This window comes from Hesperophylax consimilis, chromosome 3, assembly GCF_061612785.1.
Source record: "Hesperophylax consimilis isolate HC1 chromosome 3, BYU_Hcon_1.0, whole genome shotgun sequence".
Lineage (NCBI taxonomy): Eukaryota > Metazoa > Arthropoda > Insecta > Trichoptera > Limnephilidae > Hesperophylax > Hesperophylax consimilis.
This window is the reverse complement of record NC_142838.1, coordinates 13296727-13318925: the sequence shown is the minus strand read 5'-3', so window position 1 is coordinate 13318925 and position 22199 is coordinate 13296727. Positions and strand designations below refer to the sequence as shown.

The 22199-nt window shown below is 32.9% G+C and overlaps 1 protein-coding gene across 2 annotated transcripts; it reads left to right on the top strand.

Moving 5' to 3' along the window:
- Window positions 1-1006: 1006 nt before the first annotated feature.
- On the top strand, window positions 1007-22114 carry LOC149424986 (myrosinase 1-like). Of its 2 annotated transcripts, none has more exons than XM_089648386.1 (9): window positions 1007-1131; window positions 5634-5728; window positions 7490-7758; window positions 8313-8717; window positions 9114-9413; window positions 10055-10189; window positions 10323-10429; window positions 11418-11553; window positions 19525-22114. In XM_089648386.1, the coding sequence occupies exons 1-9, from the start codon at window positions 1085-1087 to the stop codon at window positions 19534-19536; spliced, it is 1506 nt and encodes a 501-aa protein (XP_089504512.1). In that variant the 5' UTR covers window positions 1007-1084; the 3' UTR covers window positions 19537-22114. The 2 variants fall into 2 exon arrangements, with proteins under 2 accessions (XP_089504512.1, XP_089504504.1); XM_089648378.1 differs by lacking the exon at window positions 19525-22114 and adding an exon at window positions 12701-12743.
- The last annotated feature ends 85 nt before the right edge of the window (window positions 22115-22199 follow it).

Sequence of the window (22199 nt, the reverse complement as noted above, 5' to 3'; positions counted from 1 at the left end):
TTTACAACTTTTACTTAACATTTTTTTCTAAGATAATTCAATTAGCGCCATCTACGAACGAGCAGTTTATGAATAAAATGTATGAAAGAATACTGCAGCACAACCCGTTAGGAGACATTATGCCATCATGAATGTATGGGAAATGTCAGAAGTTGGAGGTATTATTAATATTATAGGGTATTTTAAATCGTTATAGTTATTTAGATCCGATGAGAAAATTAAAACATCGAACATTGAGCGTCATCCATAACAAATCAGGCTGGAAAAGAATTTAAAAATATTATGAAGTTTGTCCGGTCAGTGGCTGAGTTGGCTGGTTAAGTCCTCTATCACAACACAGGCAACATGTTCCGCTTACTGTGTTGGTAGTAGGAGATTTTCAAATATTGTCAGGATATTTGTAACCTGGGAATATTTCTTTCTTAAAAAAAAAAGTACAACATTTTCTAATTTCATATGCTAGCAAATGGTTTTTGTAAATAGGCTATACTTTGTGGGCATTTGTTGTAAACCTAATTACACATCTTCGTATGCTAGCAAGTGGTTTTTGTAACTAAGTTACGCTTTGTAATGCTACGTATAGATACGCGAGCCGAACTGCCGCATGCCGTGCTGAATTTCAACTTCCGTGAAATTAACGAAGCAACCGCAAATGGCGCGACAAGGCGCTTGTGATTGCTTCGTTCATTTTCCGTAATTCGTGGTTCAGTTCGCGGTTCGGTTCGCAAATGTTTACGTATCATGAGAAGATTTTGGAAACCTAATTTCACGTCTTCGTATGCTAGCAAATGATTTTTGTAACTACGTTATGATTTATAAGATTTTTTTATTGGAAGCCCGTTGTGTTGTTACGGAAAACGAGTGACACCACTGGCTATCAGTGACAGCTGGTCAGCTGTTCAGGCGGCTGTCGGCAATCAACCTATACGCATGTGGGTATAAGTGTATATGTATCTACCTATATAATCTATGTAGTGGGGTACGTTGGCCTCAGAAAAGGCTCACACGCCCGAGAAAACAGACTACTCAACTCCTTCAGTCTGCAGTTGGTATTTCTCTCTGGTGGTATTCGATAAAGGGGACGATGCAGACTCCTTTATTAGTATTGGCATTAGCCTTCTTTGGGCAGTGGTAAGTTTAAAAAAATTAACTATCCATTGATAAAGGATGCCTCCTTGAATATTGATCAGATAACTTACGACAGTTTATGTTTTTATTGCCGAGTCCTCGTTCTATAATTCTAAAGTCCGCGTCTACAAACACCTAAGTTTACAAACTCCGCCTAAGAGCCGTGTTTTGTTTTAAAGTTCTCATGTTGATATCTTCATTACATTTTGTATGTAGATTGAATAGATGCATTTTGAAATAGGTATACGAACGCTTGAATATTTAAAGCAGGTACCATTTACAAGACTTTTTAAAGCAGGTACCATTTACAAGACTTTTTAAAGTATGTCTGTTTATGGGAAGCACAGGCCAAAAATACTTAAGGCGATGCACTACGTCGTGTAATATTTTAAAAATCGAGCCGCTATCAATAACACCCCTTACGTAGACGGCGATAAGGTTTAATTTCCCGCTTAACACCATCCGCCTGTTTTGATTTATTTATTCATCAATTTTTTTATTGAAAAAAACATGGCCAAAAAGTGCCTTTTATTTTATTTTGTGGATGTTCAGGCATAAATATTTAAATGTTTTTCTATCATTTTATAAATAACTTAATTTGCCACATTATACAATAAAATCATAACCGAAAATGGGTTGGTAAGTAGGAAATTTTGAAAAATTAAGCCGTTTTCATAGGCATTATACATTTTTTTTTCTGGGCTTATAAAAAGACTTATCTAAAAACTACTCGATTATTTCAAAGGCCAAGATGTTTTCTACTCGCAGTATTTAATTAAAGCATCTGAAACATTTCTAGGCGACCAAATTTTCAAACCAAAAACACATGATTTTGCATTACTACTTATGGCATTGCCTTAAAATTGTTTTGACGTGAGAGCAATTGAATTATTCGGTTTTAGCAAAAGTTTTTCATATTTTTATCGAGATCAATGTGAGGCATTCCCATTTCGCTACTACAAGTTTTTTTAATTTAGTTTTTGGGCGATACGACTTTTTATGTTGTGTATACATTTTACTTTCGAAAATTTTATTTATTGAATTTTAATTTGTATAGGTCCCCTGGAGATGTCACGTGTTTACGAAATTAATACGGAATTAATTTTATATCATTGAAGAAAAATATAATACTAATAAATCTAAACGAAACATGAAACAGAACAAGACATATACAAATATAGAGGTAACGGACTCATGTTCCGAAAAGACAGAGATCCTGGGTTTGATTCTCATTTGAGATAGTTACCTTTTTATTTTTCTGTGTCTTGTTGTGTTTCATGTTTCGTTTATATTTATTAGTATCATCTTCTTCTTAAGAGGAAGCTACAAGCCAAAAATGTGTATATTCTTGCTATACCTTATATCGTAGGTAATAGGCATTAAAATCGCTTGACAAACGGAGTATAGAAACGTTCGATTTCAAGCACAAAACTGTTTTTTATTTATTTTGTAAATAATTTTATAAGAAAGCAAAAAAGTAAATCAAATGAAACTGTCACAGATAATCTTAGCTATAATACTGTATTTTTTTAAGTTGTTTCCTTTACGCGTTCATACATTTCTATTGAAAAAATGTTTTTTAGTAGTTTACATTTTTATTTTTTGTAATTTATTTTTTTATTTGTATTCTAATCAAGCGAAGCGATAGGACAACCTTCAATTTATGTAAAACATATTTTTGGTATTCATAATGTACACCAATTCGTTACAAAGATTAATCAAAATAGTAATTTAGCATTAAGCTTCCCCTTAAATGAATATTACATTGATGGGTTTAACTGGTTTAACCTTAAGTTATAATAAAGAAGTAATTCAAATAAAATTGAATTAGGACGGGTTGTTTCGGAGAATCTGAACAATTCATCAAATTTCAACGTTCATTTTCGGGTTCTGTGAAAGACTTATTCAAGTTCTGTTTTTATATCATTGTAGGTTAGTTGCTTAAAAAAATTGAAAACAAAAACAGAACTTGAAAAAATCTTTCAAAGAACTTGAAAATGAACGTTGAAATTTGATGAATTGTTCAGATTCTCCGAAACAACCCGTCCTTAATTTTATATTTGAAAAGGAGAACTAAGCGATTTAATGATTGTATCAATGCACAATGAGAATTGCTTTTTGTTTGTATACAAAACAGACGACATCTGAATCTATTTTGAACAGTATACATGTGCTTGGTCAAAAGACCAAACAAAACTTTTTATGTTTTTAAAAAAATGTTTTCATTTCTTGCGTTATTATATTTTTTCAAAAAAAAATCTGATGCTTTGGAAATGCGATTTGAAAGTTTTTTTTCTGGATGCCTAGTACCTGCTTTACACGATACTTTTTTCATACCGATCCCCATATCTGGACCCATACAAAAAATTTACGCTTACACGATAATTATTTTCATAGAGATAGTTGACATTAGAAAAGAATTAATGTTTTGAGACGGTACTAAATCGTCAAAAACATCTTGAACATAACCATAGATCATAATCATGAAATCATCTGTCACTATCATTTGCGAGTTTTGTCACGTGCTTGGTCATTACATTATCCAATCGATGATTTGTGTAGGTACCTCCTATGCCTTGGTTGAATTGCACCGTTTCTTGATCGGTACGATATTCGTATAATAAGCACCGTCTCTATTAATGAATTAAAAAGTATGCTACGATATGAAGTTAATAAGTAAATAAAATAAAATATATTCTTTATTCTATGAGTTAACAGCACGCATGTAAAGTTCTCGTATATTATTTCCTCAAAACAAAATGTCAAATCACCAAACATACACGCGAAATTCACAATACCTAACCGTAATACACATTCAGAATCAGTAATAGATACATATTGTAGTCTTTTAATTAATATTTCAAATATAAAACTAAATAAACATGCAACATTTTCACCAGAAGCAATGAGAGATAGAGGATGTCAAATAATGTCCGCCATCTTAAACTGTACGAAAATCGGTAATTCATTTCTTTATTTACATTCAATTTTTTTTACAAAATATGTATAACATATTAACCCATATTTTATACACTCTCCTATAAAAGCTGACGCTTGTGGTTAGGAGAGAACAACTTATTAGTAGGTAACTTAATAATTTAACATATTAGAGATTTAGACATAATATTTTTTAAGATTATAAAGATACTCGTAATTAAAACAACAAATACACATGGGATGTACATAAACCATCACGAATAACAAAACAGTGAAGTCTAAGAGGAAGTTAAAATGGTGGTACTACAAAAATATGATTTAATTTTTTTTTATATTTGTCGTATTTTTTTCTGTTCGCATATCAGCGGGTAATGGATTAAATCATTTTATTCCTTTATATACATATTGATTCTGTGCTGTTGTGGTTCGTACGGGTGGTACAGTTATTCCACCAACAGAAGTATTCCGTATGCTATTATTTAGCAGTGAGGTATTATTTTCATTAAAAATATCTTTGTGTAGCTGAAGTACTTAGTGCAATTTTGTCGTAAATTTTTGTAAGTGTATTTTGAATACATTTATTTTGGAACGCGTGAATGAATTGAATGGAACGTGTCCATATTTTCATCCCGATTAGACAAACTGGATGAAAAAGTATCGTGTAAAACGAGTATTAGAAATCCTTCCGTAAACTAAAAAATTAAAACCGCAGCTTATTAGGGTACATATACATTTGCGAACCGAAACGCGAACCATACCACGAATTACGGGAAAGGAACGAATCAACTGCAAGCGGCGTTTCGCGCCATTTGCGGTTGTTTCGTTTTGTTGAGGTGTTCCGCAATTCGGCTCGCGGATGTACCTATACGAAATTACGCATGGACATGGCATGGACCTAAGACGCTCTGGACAGAGCATAAGTGCGATTTTGTATGAATGGCATTGAAGCCAAATCTAGGGTGAGGGGAAGTTGCCTGGCAGCCATCTTGTATGACTATTTTGAACTGATTTGTATACAAAGTGGTGCATAATAAACTATTTTATGTTTGTGTTGTTAATGAGTTATAACGGCTTATACTCTTTGAGGGTATTTGATGAGACAAGGAAAAAATTAAGTAGGTCTTGGCATTTTAAAATAATTGTTCTCGAATTATTTGTCCGGGGTTTTTAGGTCTATGTCATTTCGCGGAAATCTAAGCGATGTCTGAAACCCAAAAACATTATATTTATTATCTTCGTGCATAATTACTAGAGCTAATATAATATATAATAGTGTGCCTTATAAAAATCTAGCATTAATGCTATCGCTAAAATCACTTAAAAATGAATCACTTAACAAAGGAATTAAAAAAAACACTTTACCGATACTTATTTTAATTTTCAATTAAAATTATACAATGATAGTGAAAAATCCATTATCTAGATAACGATAACTCAACCCTTTTGTTAGTGTGGGACATATCTACATAATCTCGGATTTATCTACGTACCTGATTACTGATTGTTGATTTAATTGTTTCCGTGATCTTTTGCATAAGAATTGATGATTCTATTTTTTTCCTTTTAAGTTGGGCCGAATACAAATATACAGACTTCTCAGATGACTTTATATTTGGGGTGGCTACTGCAGCTCACCAAATCGAGGGCGCTTGGAATGTATCAGGTTAGAAAAAAACTATATTTTTATTAGAAAATATTCAAACATGCTGCTGAAAGTTGACAATGTCTTGAGCCACCGCCATCTTTAAAAATAATGAAGTCGGCGCCTAAGCTCTTTATTCGCACAGCGCAAAACAACAGCGACGCCCCAGACTGCATAGTTCATTTTCTAAATCTGTAAAGGCCTACTAATTTTCTGCTCAAGAAGGTCGAAAATACTACGATGGGTGTAGTCGAAATATACCAATTTTTAGATTCACAGATTCAAAAATGTATAAGTCAGTACCATTTTCTCTTTTTATGTTCTGAAAATCATACAGTTGTCTGAACATTTTCTACTGAATGAACAGTGTTATACCTAAAAAGTTACAAATATTATTGTATTAGCCACAGTACTGAAATTCCAACAATTCTAATTCCGTGAACATTTTAAACTGGTTTGTTAACACTGGTAGGTTTATGTTTATGATATGTTATGTTCATGTTATGATAGGTTATGTTCATGTTATGATATGTTTATGTTATGTTCATGGTATGTTTGTGTTATGTTTATCTTTATGTTTTATGATCTCATTTATTTACTCCCATATGCTGTGTTTGTTTATAAGATTGCCAATTTCAAAGTTCTGTTGAAAAATCTTTGGTTGATTAACGGAAAACGCCCACTTATATTCTACACAGGTTCCTATTTTTATAATTTTGTTATAACCTACTGTTACCAGCTCTGTACCGTTTATGTTAAGTATGTTATGTTATGTTTATGTTATGTTATGTTAGGTTTATTTATGTTACGTTATGTTATGTTTATGATGTGTAATCAATTATATTCTGTAATTTGTTAAAAATAAAAAATGTTAATTGTGTATGGCCAACAAGATCACCCCTAATGGGTGAAAGCCAAAATAAAGAATAATAAATATTAAAAAAAACATTTAGGCACTAAAGGTCCCATTTCTATTTTTATAAATATAATCATGTCAATACTCTATAAAATTCTAACACCATAAATCTATAAATTTGAATGAATTACTGGGTATGTAATAAAAAATAACGTTTTCAACTTGGTAAGTTATTCGAATGAATTTGTAGAAACACTTCGTCCTTAAAATAATAGGGCCCTGACAGGCCCTGATTGTAATAATCTGTGTCAAGGTAGCGTAATAATAGCGCTTATTTTGCTTAATTTATTTGCAATACATTTTTAATTTTGGATTTTTATAGATCATGCCAGTAAATTGCGAAAAGCTTAGAGCTAAAATGCATTATAAAAAGGCTTTTTAGGTTCATGACCATTTTAATAGGCACAGATTACGGAAATTACACTTCGTTTCAACTTAATTATTACAAGAAACAACTATTACTTGCATAAAATAGGTTATTGGGATCTTGGGATATTGGGTTAATTGAGTTATTTGTACGTGTTTAGGTTGAAACGAAACATTCTCAAACGGCAAATCCATAAATAAACCACTGACGCCAAATCCATACACCAAAATGGTGGCAAAGGAATCGTTTTTTTATGTGGGAATTTTGAACTTTGAATAAAAATGCAATTTTACTTCATCTCTTCATTTTACTTCATCTTTACATCTCCCGACGTAAAAAGTCGTTTCTTGTAGTAATTAAGTCGAAACGAAATGTAATTTCTATAATTTGTGTGCAGCGGTTTGCTAAATATTTACCGTGTTTTTTCTCACCCATTCAGGGATAGAAACAAAGAAAGTGCCTGTATTTGGATCTCAATTTAATTTTATTTTTCATACAGGAAAATCTGAAAATGTGTGGGACAGGCTATCCCACTCAAGACCAGAACTTATCGCAGACGGAACTAACGGCGACATCGCAGTAGATTCGTATAACCGATACAAAGAGGATGTGGAAGAGCTCTCAAACCTCGGGGTGCAAGTTTACCGACTATCTCTGTCCTGGGCCAGAATCTTACCCACTGGAAGGATTGACTTCATCAACACCGAGGGAATCAAGTACTACAACAGTTTGATCGACTTGCTGCTGGAAAAGAACATCCAACCGATGGTAAGACGAAAAAAGTTTTTACAAACCTTGTGATTCAATTAATTCACCTATTAATGAATTCTAAACCATCAGCAATATATTATTTCATTTTCATGTGGTCATTTTCTAGGGTTGCCATAATTTGCTGGTGTCTCGTCGGGACATAGAGCTCGATATGGCAACCAATTTTAATCATAAAATTATGAATAACCAAATGTCCTATTACTTTAAGAATGAAATAGTTTTTAGTAAAAATACAAATAATTATGAAACCAGAAATGCAAATAAAAGAAGAAGTATGAGAAAACCAGAGTCACGGAACTGCACTAAAAATGTAAAAGTCTGAATAATGAATGTATTTAAAAAAGTTGATGCTTACTGTAAAAATATAATTTTATTAGTTTATATGTGAAATGTAAAAAACTCCAGCCACAACTCTTTGATTTGGATTCTCTAATCAGGCTAGTCTGTATCGCATCACTCTATACATTTAAGTAGGCAAGTACTTGGCTCCACAAGGGTTTTTGAACCTGATGCATTCACTAGTTGAAATAACAAATTTATCTATTTCTTAGGTGACATTATTCCATTGGGATTTGCCCCAAACATTGATGGATCTCGGTGGCTGGGCAAATCCTAACATGGTTGACTACTTCACAGACTATTCGGATTTGTGCTTCAGAAGTTTCGGTGATAGAGTTAAACTATGGATCACTTTCAATGAACCCTATGAGATTTGCGAAGATGGATACGGAGATCAGAAGAAGGCCCCAGCTATATCCAGTCACGGAATAGGAAACTACCTCTGCGGTGATACATTGCTGAAAGCCCACGCCGAGTCTTACCACCTTTACGATAAGACATTCCGTCCAAAACAAGAAGGAAGAATAATGATCAGCATCAACTCCATCTGGTATGCTCCTAAGAATCCTGAAAACCAAGACGATGTTGATTTGGCAGTAGTCGCTAATCAGTTCAAGGTACATCCTTATATTGTTATAAATAATAGCCCAATTCATTAGAAAGCTTGTAACCTCCAAAACTAGACAACAGGTAGAATGTGCTTCCCATTGTAATAGAATTCATTAGAAGGCTTGTAACCTCCAATACTAAACAACAGGTAGAATGTGCTACCCATTGTAATAGAATTCATTAGAAGGCTTGTAACCTCCAATACTAAACAACAGGTAGAATGTGCTACCCATTGTAATAGAATTCATTAGAAGGCTTGTAACCTCCAATACTAAACAACAGGTAGAATGTGCTACCCATTGTAATAGACTAAAGAGATTTTACATCTCACCTAAATAAATAATTATAGGCGTCTAATGACTCTGAATGATATACTCGTAACTTGAAAAAAACTCTTATTGCAGTTTGGATGGTTTGGACATCCCATTTATTCAAAGGACGGGGGGTACCCGAAAGAGATGATAGATAGAGTGAAAGCCAATAGCGTTTTGGAAGGTTTGCGTCGATCTCGTCTTCCCGATATGTCCGCAGACACAATTGCTCGCATCAAAGGAACAGCTGACATCTTGGGCATTAATCACTACACCACACATCTAATCACCGCTGGGGTAGACGAAACTGCACAAGAACCATCATGGCTTAAAGACATTGGAGCCACTGTTACTCTTGATATTGGCGAATCTTCTGCTTCGGAATGGCTGAGGGTAGGTGTTTTGGAGATTTAACCCTAACGTTAAAAGCAACGTACATCATTATCAATGTAGGTATGCGTTCATAGGTGAAATTAATTTTTTTTTAAACAATTTTTTGCCAGATGTGCTTTAAAATATTAAGACAAATTATTTGTTTGCGCTCATACATACGCTATATGAATCAGAATAAATACTTTTGTCCGAACAGAAATTCAATTCTTTCAATCCAATATTGTATTTGTATGCCTCTCTTGAAAGAATTGAGTTTTTATACGGACAAAACTATTTATTCATATTCATATTGCTTATGTACGGCGCAAACAAATAACTCAAAAAGGGTATTGAAATAAAATAATTAAATTAACGCCACCTATGAACGCGAAGATTATAACGTATGTTTCGTTTAATCATAATCACAGTCAATAGTAATATACTCGTACATGAATGTGTAAAGATGTATCATAACATGAGAAGCAATGTCCGTGCCATTGAAAAGGAAAATTAGCTTCAATAAAAACGATTAACGAACATTCTGTCTTAATAATCATACTACAGTCACCAACAATCTACAAGTTTCAGTAATTTGTTTTGTGTTATTATTTTGAAGATAATGGAAGTTAAAAGGTAAATATTAAACTTTGAACTTTTTTCAGGTATATCCCAAGGGCTTCGGTGATATGCTGCGATGGGCCGATAAGGAATATGACCACCCAGAGATAATGATCACAGAGAACGGTGTGTCAGATAAGGGAGGTTTAGTTGATGATGCCAGAATTAAGTATTTCCAAGTAAGTCACGTACAACAAAATATTAGTAGTTATTTACCCTATTTTAAAGTTAGGTACTTAGATTCTTTGTGCAAACCTTTTCACTTAACACAACTAGCTCAGGGTTTTCCATTTATCATTCATTTATTTACAGGATTATTTGGCTGAATTACTGATAGCAGTGTACGATGATAAAGTGAACATCACAGGATATGTGGCGTGGACTCTAATGGATAACTTTGAATGGAGAGCCGGATTTTCGTAAGTATTTAAAAATACGTCAGGTCTTCAGAGACCAAATGTTTTCAATACATCAGGATGAAAACAAAAACAATTGGTCAGGGCCACAACGTTTTTTGTTTTCCATCGACCAAGGAAAACAAAAACATTGTCCCAATGTTTCATGTTAGCACTAGTGATAACTACCCCGCTTTGCCCGAGTTTCAATTCTCATTTTTCTTATTAATCGATAAATACAGAAAAACCGTGGTATTACGGCTTATTTTTTGGTTAAATGCTCATTATGGAAATAATGTTTCGGACTAAAAATATTTAAATATTAGAATTCCTAGCAGATATAGCAACTAAAATGTATTATAATTCTCGTACTTAGGACCTAAATTATTTAATATCATTCCTAATGCTTGGAAAACGAAAAGTACAAATGTTTTGCGCAAATTGGTCAACGACTGGCTCCTTGATTTAGGGAGGGTAAAAAGTGAAGATATGTTGATCAATAGATAATCTCATCATAAAAAATATATATCTACATTATTGTCAAAACACTGATACATATTTTTTTAAAGTACAAAAACACATATTTATCACCTCTGAACACAATTGTCAATTCTGTATTAATCTGTACTTTATTTATCAATGCTATCGATTATTTTCTAATCACCCAACTATATTATAAACTTATAAACTACCCTTCCCATTTTTTCTATCTTACTACTCCTGTGGTGATCTGTCTTTTTATTACTACTATCTGGATGTTATTTACTTTACCGGTTTTGTTTTATATTATAATATGAACTAAACTTGTCAATTTGACTGGCCTAAAACAGGATCCATTCCTAGTTGGCTAGTCAAAGTTTCCGCATGTTTTATTGTATGATTTTTATGTGAAATAAATTTATTATTATTATTAAAAATAACATCAGAGCTCACTGTTTGAGAGTTTTTATCGTAATATCCAAACAGATGTTAGATAGTTTGAGGTAATTATTATGTTTTCTCTTTTTTATAGTGAACGCTTTGGACTGTATGCTGTAGACATTACAGATCCCACACTACCCAGAACAGCAAAGAAATCTGCACAATTCTTTAAAAACATGATAAAAGAACGCTCCATATTATCTGGTGCAGAATCAATAAACTTCCATGTGAGTACTATTATTGTCTCCGTAATGTTTGCAATGTTCTGGAGATAATAAGTTGTATTGAAAATTTATAGATAAACACTGTTAACAATACTATTAGAAAACCTACAATAACCTATTAACAATAAATTTATACCATAATTAAAACTAATATTTTTTCCCAACCTTCAATAACAAAAAATAAGTACAATGAAGTTTGGTCTATCATTTTCAGAAAGCTAAAGCTAAGAACTTTGATCTACGATACTTTGAATTATTAGTGACTGCAGTTACTTAAGGGTAAATGTAATATACGTTATAATCTACGTGTTAGATTTTGTTAATTTAATTATTTTATGAAAATACACTTTTGCAAGTTATGCTTTGAAATACTAAGATGAATTATGGGTTTGCTCCTGTACAAACTCAATATGAATATGAAAAAATAGTTTTGTCAATATATAAACCCAATTCTTTTAAGAAAGGCATACAAATACAATATTGGATTGAATCACTAATACAGTGGTATGCTTTTTTTTGAAAGAATTGAGTATTTTTGCAGACAAAACTATTTATTCATATTCCGTATTTAAGGGCACAAACAACCAATTTTTCGTAATATTTTAAAGTGTGACTTGCATATTTTTTACATAATAATTAAATTAGTTCCATCTGTGAATGTGCAGTTTATGAATAATTTTAAGTTTACCCTTAAAAATTCAATCAACTTTTTCATAATATTACAATAATACATTCTTATGTGCAAGTACACATACTGCGGTTTTGTAATTGACTTACATAACTGCCATAAACAAATTATTCTATGAACAATGTTATATGCACATGACATGTTTATAGAAGAACGTTTGGAAAATATACTATAATAATAAATGTAAAGATAAAAGATTTACTTATTTGTGCGAATAATACCTGAGATTTGAATTGATTCAGGGAAGTAGCTGTTTTTAAAGATAACTAGCATCCATGAGAAAGATAGATAACTCTTCATTGTATCTGTGCATATTTTGTAACGCAAGTATCTTTGTACTTTGTGTATTTAATTTGTCAACATTTTATTTTATAAAAAAAACTATTATTGAAATATTGTCTTTTATGTACTAACCTACCGTAAAAAATATTATAATATGTAATTTATTTGAAATTATTACAGGTCTTCCAAAATTAAGGGGCAGAAACATACAAATTTACAAAAACAATAAAAAATTATAGTATAGACTTTCTTATTTCATTCCTCAAAATAATAACACTTTATAATTGAAACATTATTTTCAATATAACACTTTATAATATGAAACATTATTTTCAATATAACTCTTTATAATATGAAATATTATTTACAATATAACACTTCATAATATGAAACATTATTTTCAATATAACACTTTATAATATGAAACATTATTTTCAATATAACACTTTATAATATGAAACATTATTTTCAATATAACTCTTTATAATATGAAATATTATTTTCAATATAACACTTCATAATATGAAACATTATTTTCAATATAACACTTTATAATATGAAACATTATTTTCAATATAACACTTTATAATATGAAACATTATTTTCAATATAACACTTTATAATATGAAACATTATTTTAAATAAATTTTATTACCCGTGTTACCCATACACAGTGTCAGTATTATATTGTATGGCTTGTTCTAATTGACGGCCGGCATAGTCCAGTGGTAACGCATTGGACTGCCATTCCGAAGGTCGCGGGTTCGAACCCGGCGTGCGCAAATAAATTTTATTTGATTGATTTGTGTTATTTCACAATTAATTAATTAAAATAATATATAGTATATTTGCGGCACGTTCCAGAGTGGAAGATACTACCAGTATCGCCCTGGTGTAAGACCACCATTCAGAATTGAAACGTTGCTCCAAATGGCTTAAGCCGTGTTTAGTGACTAGATCTGAATAGCCAGGTACTTCCCCACCTTCCTCTTTCCCTTCCCCACTTACCTTCAGCCTCACAACATCCCCCAATTGGGGATGCCATAGTCTCACTGGCTCCAGACGGGAGCAGTTGGGACTCTTGTGAGGTATTAACTATAAAAAAAAAAAAATAATAATACATATACTGATTCTTAACCAGTAGTATTATTGATTAAATAAGCAGTAATGTAAAAACGTTACGATTCTTTTTATATATGTAAATCTATTTGATTTCACTTTTATTTTCGGTAATAAATTAATGAAAATCTTGGAGGTGGAAATGAACCCACTTCCCGACACCCAATCGAGATGACACTCGGCAGATAAACTCATTGTCGATGACAATGCATTCTATCAACTTTTGTCAGATGACATTACAGCTGTTAGTATACGAAATAAATGTCGACTCCAGTTCCTGGGTAGGAAGGTTCATTTTTAATATATTGTTTTAAGTTTTAAAAGACATTTAAAAATAGTACAAATAGTGAAAAAATTTGGGTTTGAATTTTTTATGTCATAAAATAAAATAACCCATAAATACTAATTAATATAAGTAATGTAAATCAGAATAGATTGAAGATTGGTATTCCACTAAAACTATTGTACGTAAATGCTATATTCCCTGCAATTTCTCTTCAATGGCTTTGGTCTACTACAGTGAATAATTATTTACCTATTTTTAAAACATTTGCAGGCTGCTTAGCTCACAAAAGTTGCATCTTGTTTTATATTTCTTGGATTTTTTCCAAACCAGTCCTACAAACTTTATTTAAATTTATTTTTGTTTTTTTACATCTTTATCTAAATTGTATATAACTATTCACAAAAAATAACACTTACCAATATATTCCTACTAACTAAAAGAAAAGCAGCCTATTCAGTTTATGGAATGATTTCAAAGACACCGCTGAGCTCATTATTATTAGTATGTATTACTATGGTAATGTATGTATTATAATTCATAATCTTTCTATATTATATATTATAATTCATAATTTTATAGACTTAAGGAAATTCTAAACACTGAAAAATTGAAAAAGATCCACTTTTCCCTGGTGCAATCTGAAATTACTTATGGCATAATAGGATGGGGTAGTGCACCTGATACATTTATTAAGCCTTTACAAGTAATTCAAAAACACATAATTAAAGTCATATATAACAAATAAAATAAAAAATTTTCGACCAACTTATTATACAAAGAATATTACAATGAAATATTTATTTAAAAACAAAAATAAATGAAAACAGAATAAGCAAAAGAACAAATAATATATTTTACACCCCCCAAACCAATACTAAATTAATGCAGACACAGAGCAATTTCATTGGTCCTCGTACATTTAACCTTCTACCACTACAAACTCAAGTGATAAATAAAATGATAAAATATGTTATAGAGGTAAAATTATGGCTGAATGACGCAGATATTGAAACCGTTTTTCTATAAATTTATCTATCCTTTCTACAACTCACTTGCTGTAACTTTCTAAACTGTAGTACATTATGTTTTCTCTTTACTTTTTATATTAACTAAAAACAAAAAAATATCTTTTCTACTTTTGTATTATATACTTAATAAGTACTTGGAAATATAGTAATCGTTTTTACATTACCCACACTCAGGCAGTGCCTTAGTGGATTTTCATTTCTTGTTTATACTATTTGTTATTATATATTATGTTATTATATACTATTTGTTATTATGTATTATTTTTAAAGAAATGAGAATAAATAAAGTTAAAAAAAAAAAAAAAAATTCTACTGTACATAATTTAATATTTAAAATTTATTAAATAATTAGCTGTACCCCGCCACGTTGCTTTGGTTCAGTCTATCTGTGCAGATAGAGAAACAATAGCTTGTGTTATTTTTACGTCCAACATATGGGGTTTTTTATTTTAAAAAGCATATTTGTCCAACAGATGGCGCTGTTTTCAAAAAGCATGTTTTTACCTGCCACAAGTAAATATATATATTGTTAGCAATAATAAAACGCTAAGTAAATGGTTATGATGAAATATTATATTGTCTTCACGGTCTATTACAATAATAACATCCAATATTCAGTAAGGTTATATCGCGCATTGCGCAGCGCAGTTCCAAGTCTCAGCCGCTTGCAATGCTCGTCCCGCGGGTGTCCGCTAGGTGGCGGTGGAGTCGCTCCCGCCATCAACCAGCAGCGCCTCTGCCGGCCAATTGGTGAACTAAACACTGTGGCGGCAGTATTTGAATTCGCTGCTAACACGGCCATACTGACCACTGCTTTGACCTCAAAGCAGTTGCTGAAATAAAAATAAAATAATAATTAGACTGATTGAAACTTGTTCAGCTCCACGACGGTATTGACGAAAAAATTTTACTGTTCGCCCTTCCTGACCGTTACTCCGAAATTTGTTCAGCCGGCCAATTCCTCATATTCTCATATGTGACCGTCACTCTGTGAGTGCTGCCGTTGGGTCTGGTACCCAACACGTCAAAGCGATCGTTCGGCAAGACTTCATCCACTTTATAAGGCAAGCTCCGAAACCGATCTTTCAACATTTTTTTTTTGTACCCAGGATTTCCCTTGGAAATCCGGATTAAAACCGTATCGCCAACGCGATATGAAGGTTTAATGAATCGTTTCGAGTTGAAACGTTTCATCTGCCGCCTTTGATCTTCATCAAAAAGCTTCCGTGCTTCCGCACGTATGACCTTAAAGTCCTGCCTCTCACCAGCCTGCGTGAGATTGTTTATCCACACCGTGCTTCAACACGTACAACCATAAGGTTCTGCCTCTCACCAGCCTACGTGAGATTATTTATCCACACCGTGCTTCAGCACGTACAACCGTAAGGTTCTGCCTCTCACCAGCCTACGTGAGATTATTTATCCACACCGTGCTTTAGCACGCATGACCCTAAGGTCATGAAATTATGAATCGGTTTGAGTTGAACCGTTTCACCTGCCGCTTTTGATACTCGTCAAAAGCTCCCGTGCCACAGCACGAATGACCATAAGATCATGAAATTATGAATCGGTTCGAGTTGAACCGTTTCACCTGCCGCATTTGATACTCATCAAAAGCTTCCGTGCCGTTGCACGTATGACCCTAAAGTCTTGAAATAATGAATCGGTTCGAGTTGAACCGTTTCATCTGCCGCCTTTGATACTTGTCAAAAGCTCCCATGGCACGCCATCGCCGAAAGTGCCTTGACGACACTTTTCATATTTGTTTCTGCCACCGCCTCTAATGGGCTGTACTATGTGAAGCCACCCCGAAGAGCAATAACACGCTGTGTTCCATCCAGTCTCTTCACGGAGGGTCACAATAAATTGATCTTGCTACATGCTCAACACATCGGCAAAAGATATCTCCATTTTTTTCAATATCCCGGGCTTTTGACCCGTATCACTTTTCTCAACCAAACATTTAAAAGTTTTCACATATTTTGTGATAACATTCCTCATCCACGGAAACCAGTATTTGTCCCGGACAGTAGCCAGTGTTTGATAAACATCTCGATGTCCACTCTCATCGTGAAGAATCCAAAGGATGCCACACCTGGCATTTCTGGGTGTGAATCATTTCGAATATCTTCGAATCATTTCGATTATCTCCGAATCATTCCAAACAGCATCGAATGGTTTCGATTATCTCCCAACCATTTCAAACCAGTTTGAACATCTTCAAACCATAATACAGGATTTCGACTTGACAGTCGACATGATGTAAAACTCTTTGTCGCCACACATATTAACGGGCTTTAATTTTCGGAAACATATTTCCTTTAACATTGATCGGCACTTTTCATTCATTCCGCTTGTGACCAGTGTATCCATAACAGGCAAGTCACCGAATTGGTCTCCTTTTTAGCAGCTAGATCAGGTACCAGGATCAAGTTTCGTTACCGCCGCGTCAACTTTTATCAACTGAATTTCGAAACATTTTGAGGTTTCGAACATTTCACCAACCGCCCTCGAGAATAATATCCATGTGCTATATGTTTGCCCTCAGGAGGGCTTCTACAGTTCTTCTCCTGTTCTAGATTTCAGGTTATGCGCCCAGCACAAAAAGATAGCGACTTCGTTTTGACAGCTCGGTTGACAATTTCTTCGATCATCGTGAAGTTCGGCTCACGAAACAAATACGAAAGGGAAAGGTCTTCTTGGAGAATCCATTGAATCACAAATGAATTTTCACGCACCATATAAAAATGAAATCTCCAATGAAATTTCGGCGGTAACATAAGCTATGAGTAAAGCGTTCCTCCGCCCTCACAAACTGTCATCACTCATCACTGTAATTACGCGGCATTTTTACGTAAATTCACAACAGTAGTCCAAATATTTCACGCTGATACGCAGATTATCACTAAAACGAAAGTAATAGTCACCGGTATCAGTACCAAAGGTAAACAAAACTCGTGAATGCCGCAATGGCGCACGCTGCATTGTTTTCACAACACGATATTTCAAGTCAGGCGAATTAACTAAAAGCCAATGCTTTTCCGAATCCCACTTCTGATGTTAGCAATAATAAAACGCTAAGTAAATGGTTATGATGAAATATTATATTGTCTTCACGGTCTATTACAATAATAACATCCAATATTCAGTAAGGTTATATCGCGCATTGCGCAGCGCAGTTCCAAGTCTCAGCCGCTTGCAATGCTCGTCCCGCGGGTGTCCGCTAGGTGGCGGTGGAGTCGCTCCCGCCATCAACCAGCAGCGCCTCTGCCGGCCAATTGGTGAACTAAACACTGTGGCGGCAGTATTTGAATTCGCTGCTAACAATATAGTTATATAATAACACATGTGTATTCGAATGCAAAGTTGTGTCAAAATTGTATTATATCGTTATATATTCTATTTCATTTCTATTTTCTTATGTTTTCCCTGTTTGTCTCTGCTTTTATATACGAGTACCATCCTTTTGCATGTACATTGTCCCAAATCTCGTGTCGCTTTGTAATATATTGGACGTAAGTCAGTTAATAAATAAATAAATAATATTTAAAACAATCGGTAAAGAACTTTCATAGATTTAAAATTTAGAATAAACAAATTATGTTATTTATATAGATATGAATCTAAACAATTTTGCTAATACCAATTGGGGTTAAAGCGTCCTATCGGGAATTGTGTCAGTTCAACCTAAAAAAATATTAGTAAAAATTTACAGTTAAATGACCAAAAATTACATTTTGATAGTTTTTTTTTTTTTTTTTTTACAGTAATACCGCACAAGAGTCCCAACTGCTCCCGTCTGGAGCCAGTGAGACTATGGCATCCCCAATTGGGGTATGTTGTGAGGCTGAGGGTATTGGGGAGGGGAGGGAGATGGGGAAGAGGAAGGTGGGGAAGTACCTGGCTATTCAGATCTGGTCACCAAACACGGCTAAAGCCATTTCAAGCAACGTTTCAATTCTGAATGGTGGTCTTACACCAGGGCGATACTGAGAGTATCTTCCACTCTGGTGTATAGTGCCTTCAGAAAGCAACAGCTATCTATAATAATTACCCTGCAGAACTTGCAAGTAACTTTTTTTTAATAAAATTGAATAACAATATTTTTGTTATTTGTTTTTGGGGTATTATGCCGTGTCGCAACACGAAAACAAATAACAAAAATACTTTTGGCCGTGAAAATCTTAAATCATAAATAACAATATTATTTAATATATGAAAGAAAAACTTTAAATTAAAATGGATTTCTACAAATTTAACTTAATAACAGTCGATAAAAAGTTCAATCTTCCTCCTATTAGAATATATCCAATTGCCTAATAGGACGTCTTTACCCCAGCTGATCTTAGTTAATTAGGTCCGTCTTCTCTGCCTACCCTTGCGGTGAAACGGTGTGATGATATGTCGGTTAGTTAGTTAGTTAGACCTTAGGTAATTCATTTATCAGATTACAAAATTTGCAAACATGAATAAACTATCCTTTTATTTTCAAAAGACAGTAATACAGGTCCCTTAAAATAATTTAATATTATGTTCTGATGCAATATTTTTATCTTCCAATATTTCAACAGGGCGAGCTCTAAAGGAACCTGGCAGAACAGTACCCAGAAAAAAGAGATGACCATAGAAGATCAACAATCAGCAAGAACAGACATTTCATGAACGGCAGACCACAATGGAGAGTCAAGCCTTTCATAAAGTTCTACCACCTGTTGCAGTGGCATCACAACAACGGAACAATAATAAGAAGAAAAAAAACATTTATTTAACTTGAAAATATTATTTATTTATTATTCATTAACGCCCTATCGGGCTTTAGAGTAAATTGACAGTTTATGTATGTAAGTGTAACATAATACATGGATAATAGTATTACTAAATACAAAAAAGATAATAATCAAACGCTAATACTAAGATTAACATAAAATCCAATTAAAATAATATTGTAAATAAAGAAAAGTTTTTAAGTATAAAGTAAGTATGTACATTGTACGTACATTCATATATGCATTTAATCATTCATGTTTGTTGCAAACCCAGCAAGACTGAAAACAGTTAAATAATTTAATCGTCAGGTAAATAGAAAATAATAATATAATATACTGATTTGTATTATAAAACAAATGTTTAAAAAAAGAAGAAAAGTAATGTGTTTTATCTATAGAAAAAAAAACTAATAAGTATTGGCAAAATACCAACGCCGTAAATTTACATAGTGTTTTAATTACTTAATCCATTATTATACTTGTACAAGTCTACAGATAATGTATAATATGTCATCTACAGTCTTGGGTCAAAATTTGATAAGGGCAAAAGTTTTGTTTTGAAAGTACTTTCTTTGGAAATGAATTACATGTCTGTATGGAAAGTAGTTATATCACATCACTTAAATATACGTATGTAGTTATATATACACGGTGTCCGGAAACTCGTAGTACAAGCGGGAAACTGGAGAATCTACACCACATGGGGAACCCAAAAAAACATAAAGTTTTTTGATTTGAGCATTTTTAAAAAAAAACCAAAAAAAAACCAAAAAAAAAAATTTTTCGGATATTTTAGGGTTATGGTTTTTTCTGGTGTTAAGGGTTGAATAACAGATGTTTTAACCCTGCAGAGCAGAAATATTTTATGATTACACCGGGTTAAATGTAGGGTGATTTCAAAATAATGCTTCAAATCCGAGTTTCTTCATTTGTTTTACTTTCAAATAGTTTTAATTAGTTGGGTACTTTGATCTTCAGTAATAATTTATAAGAATTTGATTTAAAAAAAAAAAAAAAAAAAAAAAAAAAATCAACTTCAAACTCGATTTACTCGATAATGAAAGCTCAAATAAAAAAATATATCCTACAAAATCGACTCCAAATGTGATGTAGATTCACCAGTTTCCCGCTTGTACTACGAGTTTCCGGACACCCTGTATATACATACACGGTGTCCGGAAACTCGTAGTACAAGCGGGAAACTGGAGAATCTACACCACATGGGGAACCCAAAAAAACATAAAGTTTTTTGATTTGAGCATTTTCAAAAAAAAAAAAACCAAAAAAAAATATTTTTCGGCTATTTTAGGGTTAAAGTTTTTTCTGGTGTTTAGGGTTGAATAACAGATGTTTTAACCCTGCAGAGCAGAAATATTTTATGATTACACCGGGTTAAATGAAGGGTGATTTCAAAATAATGCTTCAAATCCGAGTTTCTTCATTTGTTTTACTTTCAAATAGTTTTAATTAGTTGGGTACTTTGATCTTCAGTAATAATTTATAAGAATTTGATTAAAAAAAAAAAAAAAAAAAACAACTTCAAACTCGATTTACTCGATAACGAAAGCTCAAATAAAAAAAAAATATACTACAAAATCGACTCCAAATGTGATGTAGATTCACCAGTTTCCCGCTTGTACTACGAGTTTCCGGACACCCTGTATATTGGTGAACAAACAAAATATTCAAAAAGGATACCGGTGATATTCCAGAATATTCGGGAATAGTCTGGAAAGTTCAGAAACATCCCAGATCATTGTGGAACATTCCAGAACAATGTTGAAAAATGTTCTCGAATGTTGTGGAATGTTCTGGAACACCAGAACCATTCGAACATTCAAATAAGGATATATACGTAAAATGAGAGGGGGATACAAAACTTAATGAACTTACATACTTATCACAAGATTACAATTTTCACACTTCTCGTTAATTGTCTGCTGATATTTATTATCAACTAAATTACAACAAATCAAATAATGCACCTACACAATATACTTTAAAATATTTGTAGTAGATATCTACATTGTTTATGTTTACCATTGCTCATAATACATATTATAGCCAAAGTATTCAAGTTAAGTGTTTCATTTTACACCTGGAAAATATGTGAACCCTAAAAAAAGCTATCGCCATAAAAAATACTAAAAATCTCAAGAAATGGATCCACAATCGCCGCAATGCTAAAGAAAGAACGGGAGAGGAAGTGACTACATTTAATCAGGGTCACAGAATGCAAAAAGCAAAATTTTACAGCTTTCAATATTTTTATGTGCTAGCGCAGACCCGTCAAAAATCACAGGATAGTGTGAATTCTCGAAAAATCAGTTTCAATCTTAAAAATGACAGTTAAAATAATTTTCTTTTAAAAATATGACATAAAATAGACAGGTTCATGTGAATTCTTTACACAATGAGCTCCAATTTTTAAAATGACACTTATATTCAAAGCAAATTTGAGTTCATTGAACCAGAGTTAC

Coding starts and splice junctions, on each gene's coding strand:
- LOC149424986 (XM_089648378.1), top strand. CDS start 1,085: ATGCAGACTCCTTTATTAGTATTGGCATTAGCCTTCTTTGGGCAGTG. Junction 1,132..5,633: donor TTAGCCTTCTTTGGGCAGTG/GTAAGTTTAAAA, acceptor TTTCCTTTTAAG/TTGGGCCGAATACAAATATA. Junction 8,718..9,113: donor TAGTCGCTAATCAGTTCAAG/GTACATCCTTAT, acceptor CTCTTATTGCAG/TTTGGATGGTTTGGACATCC.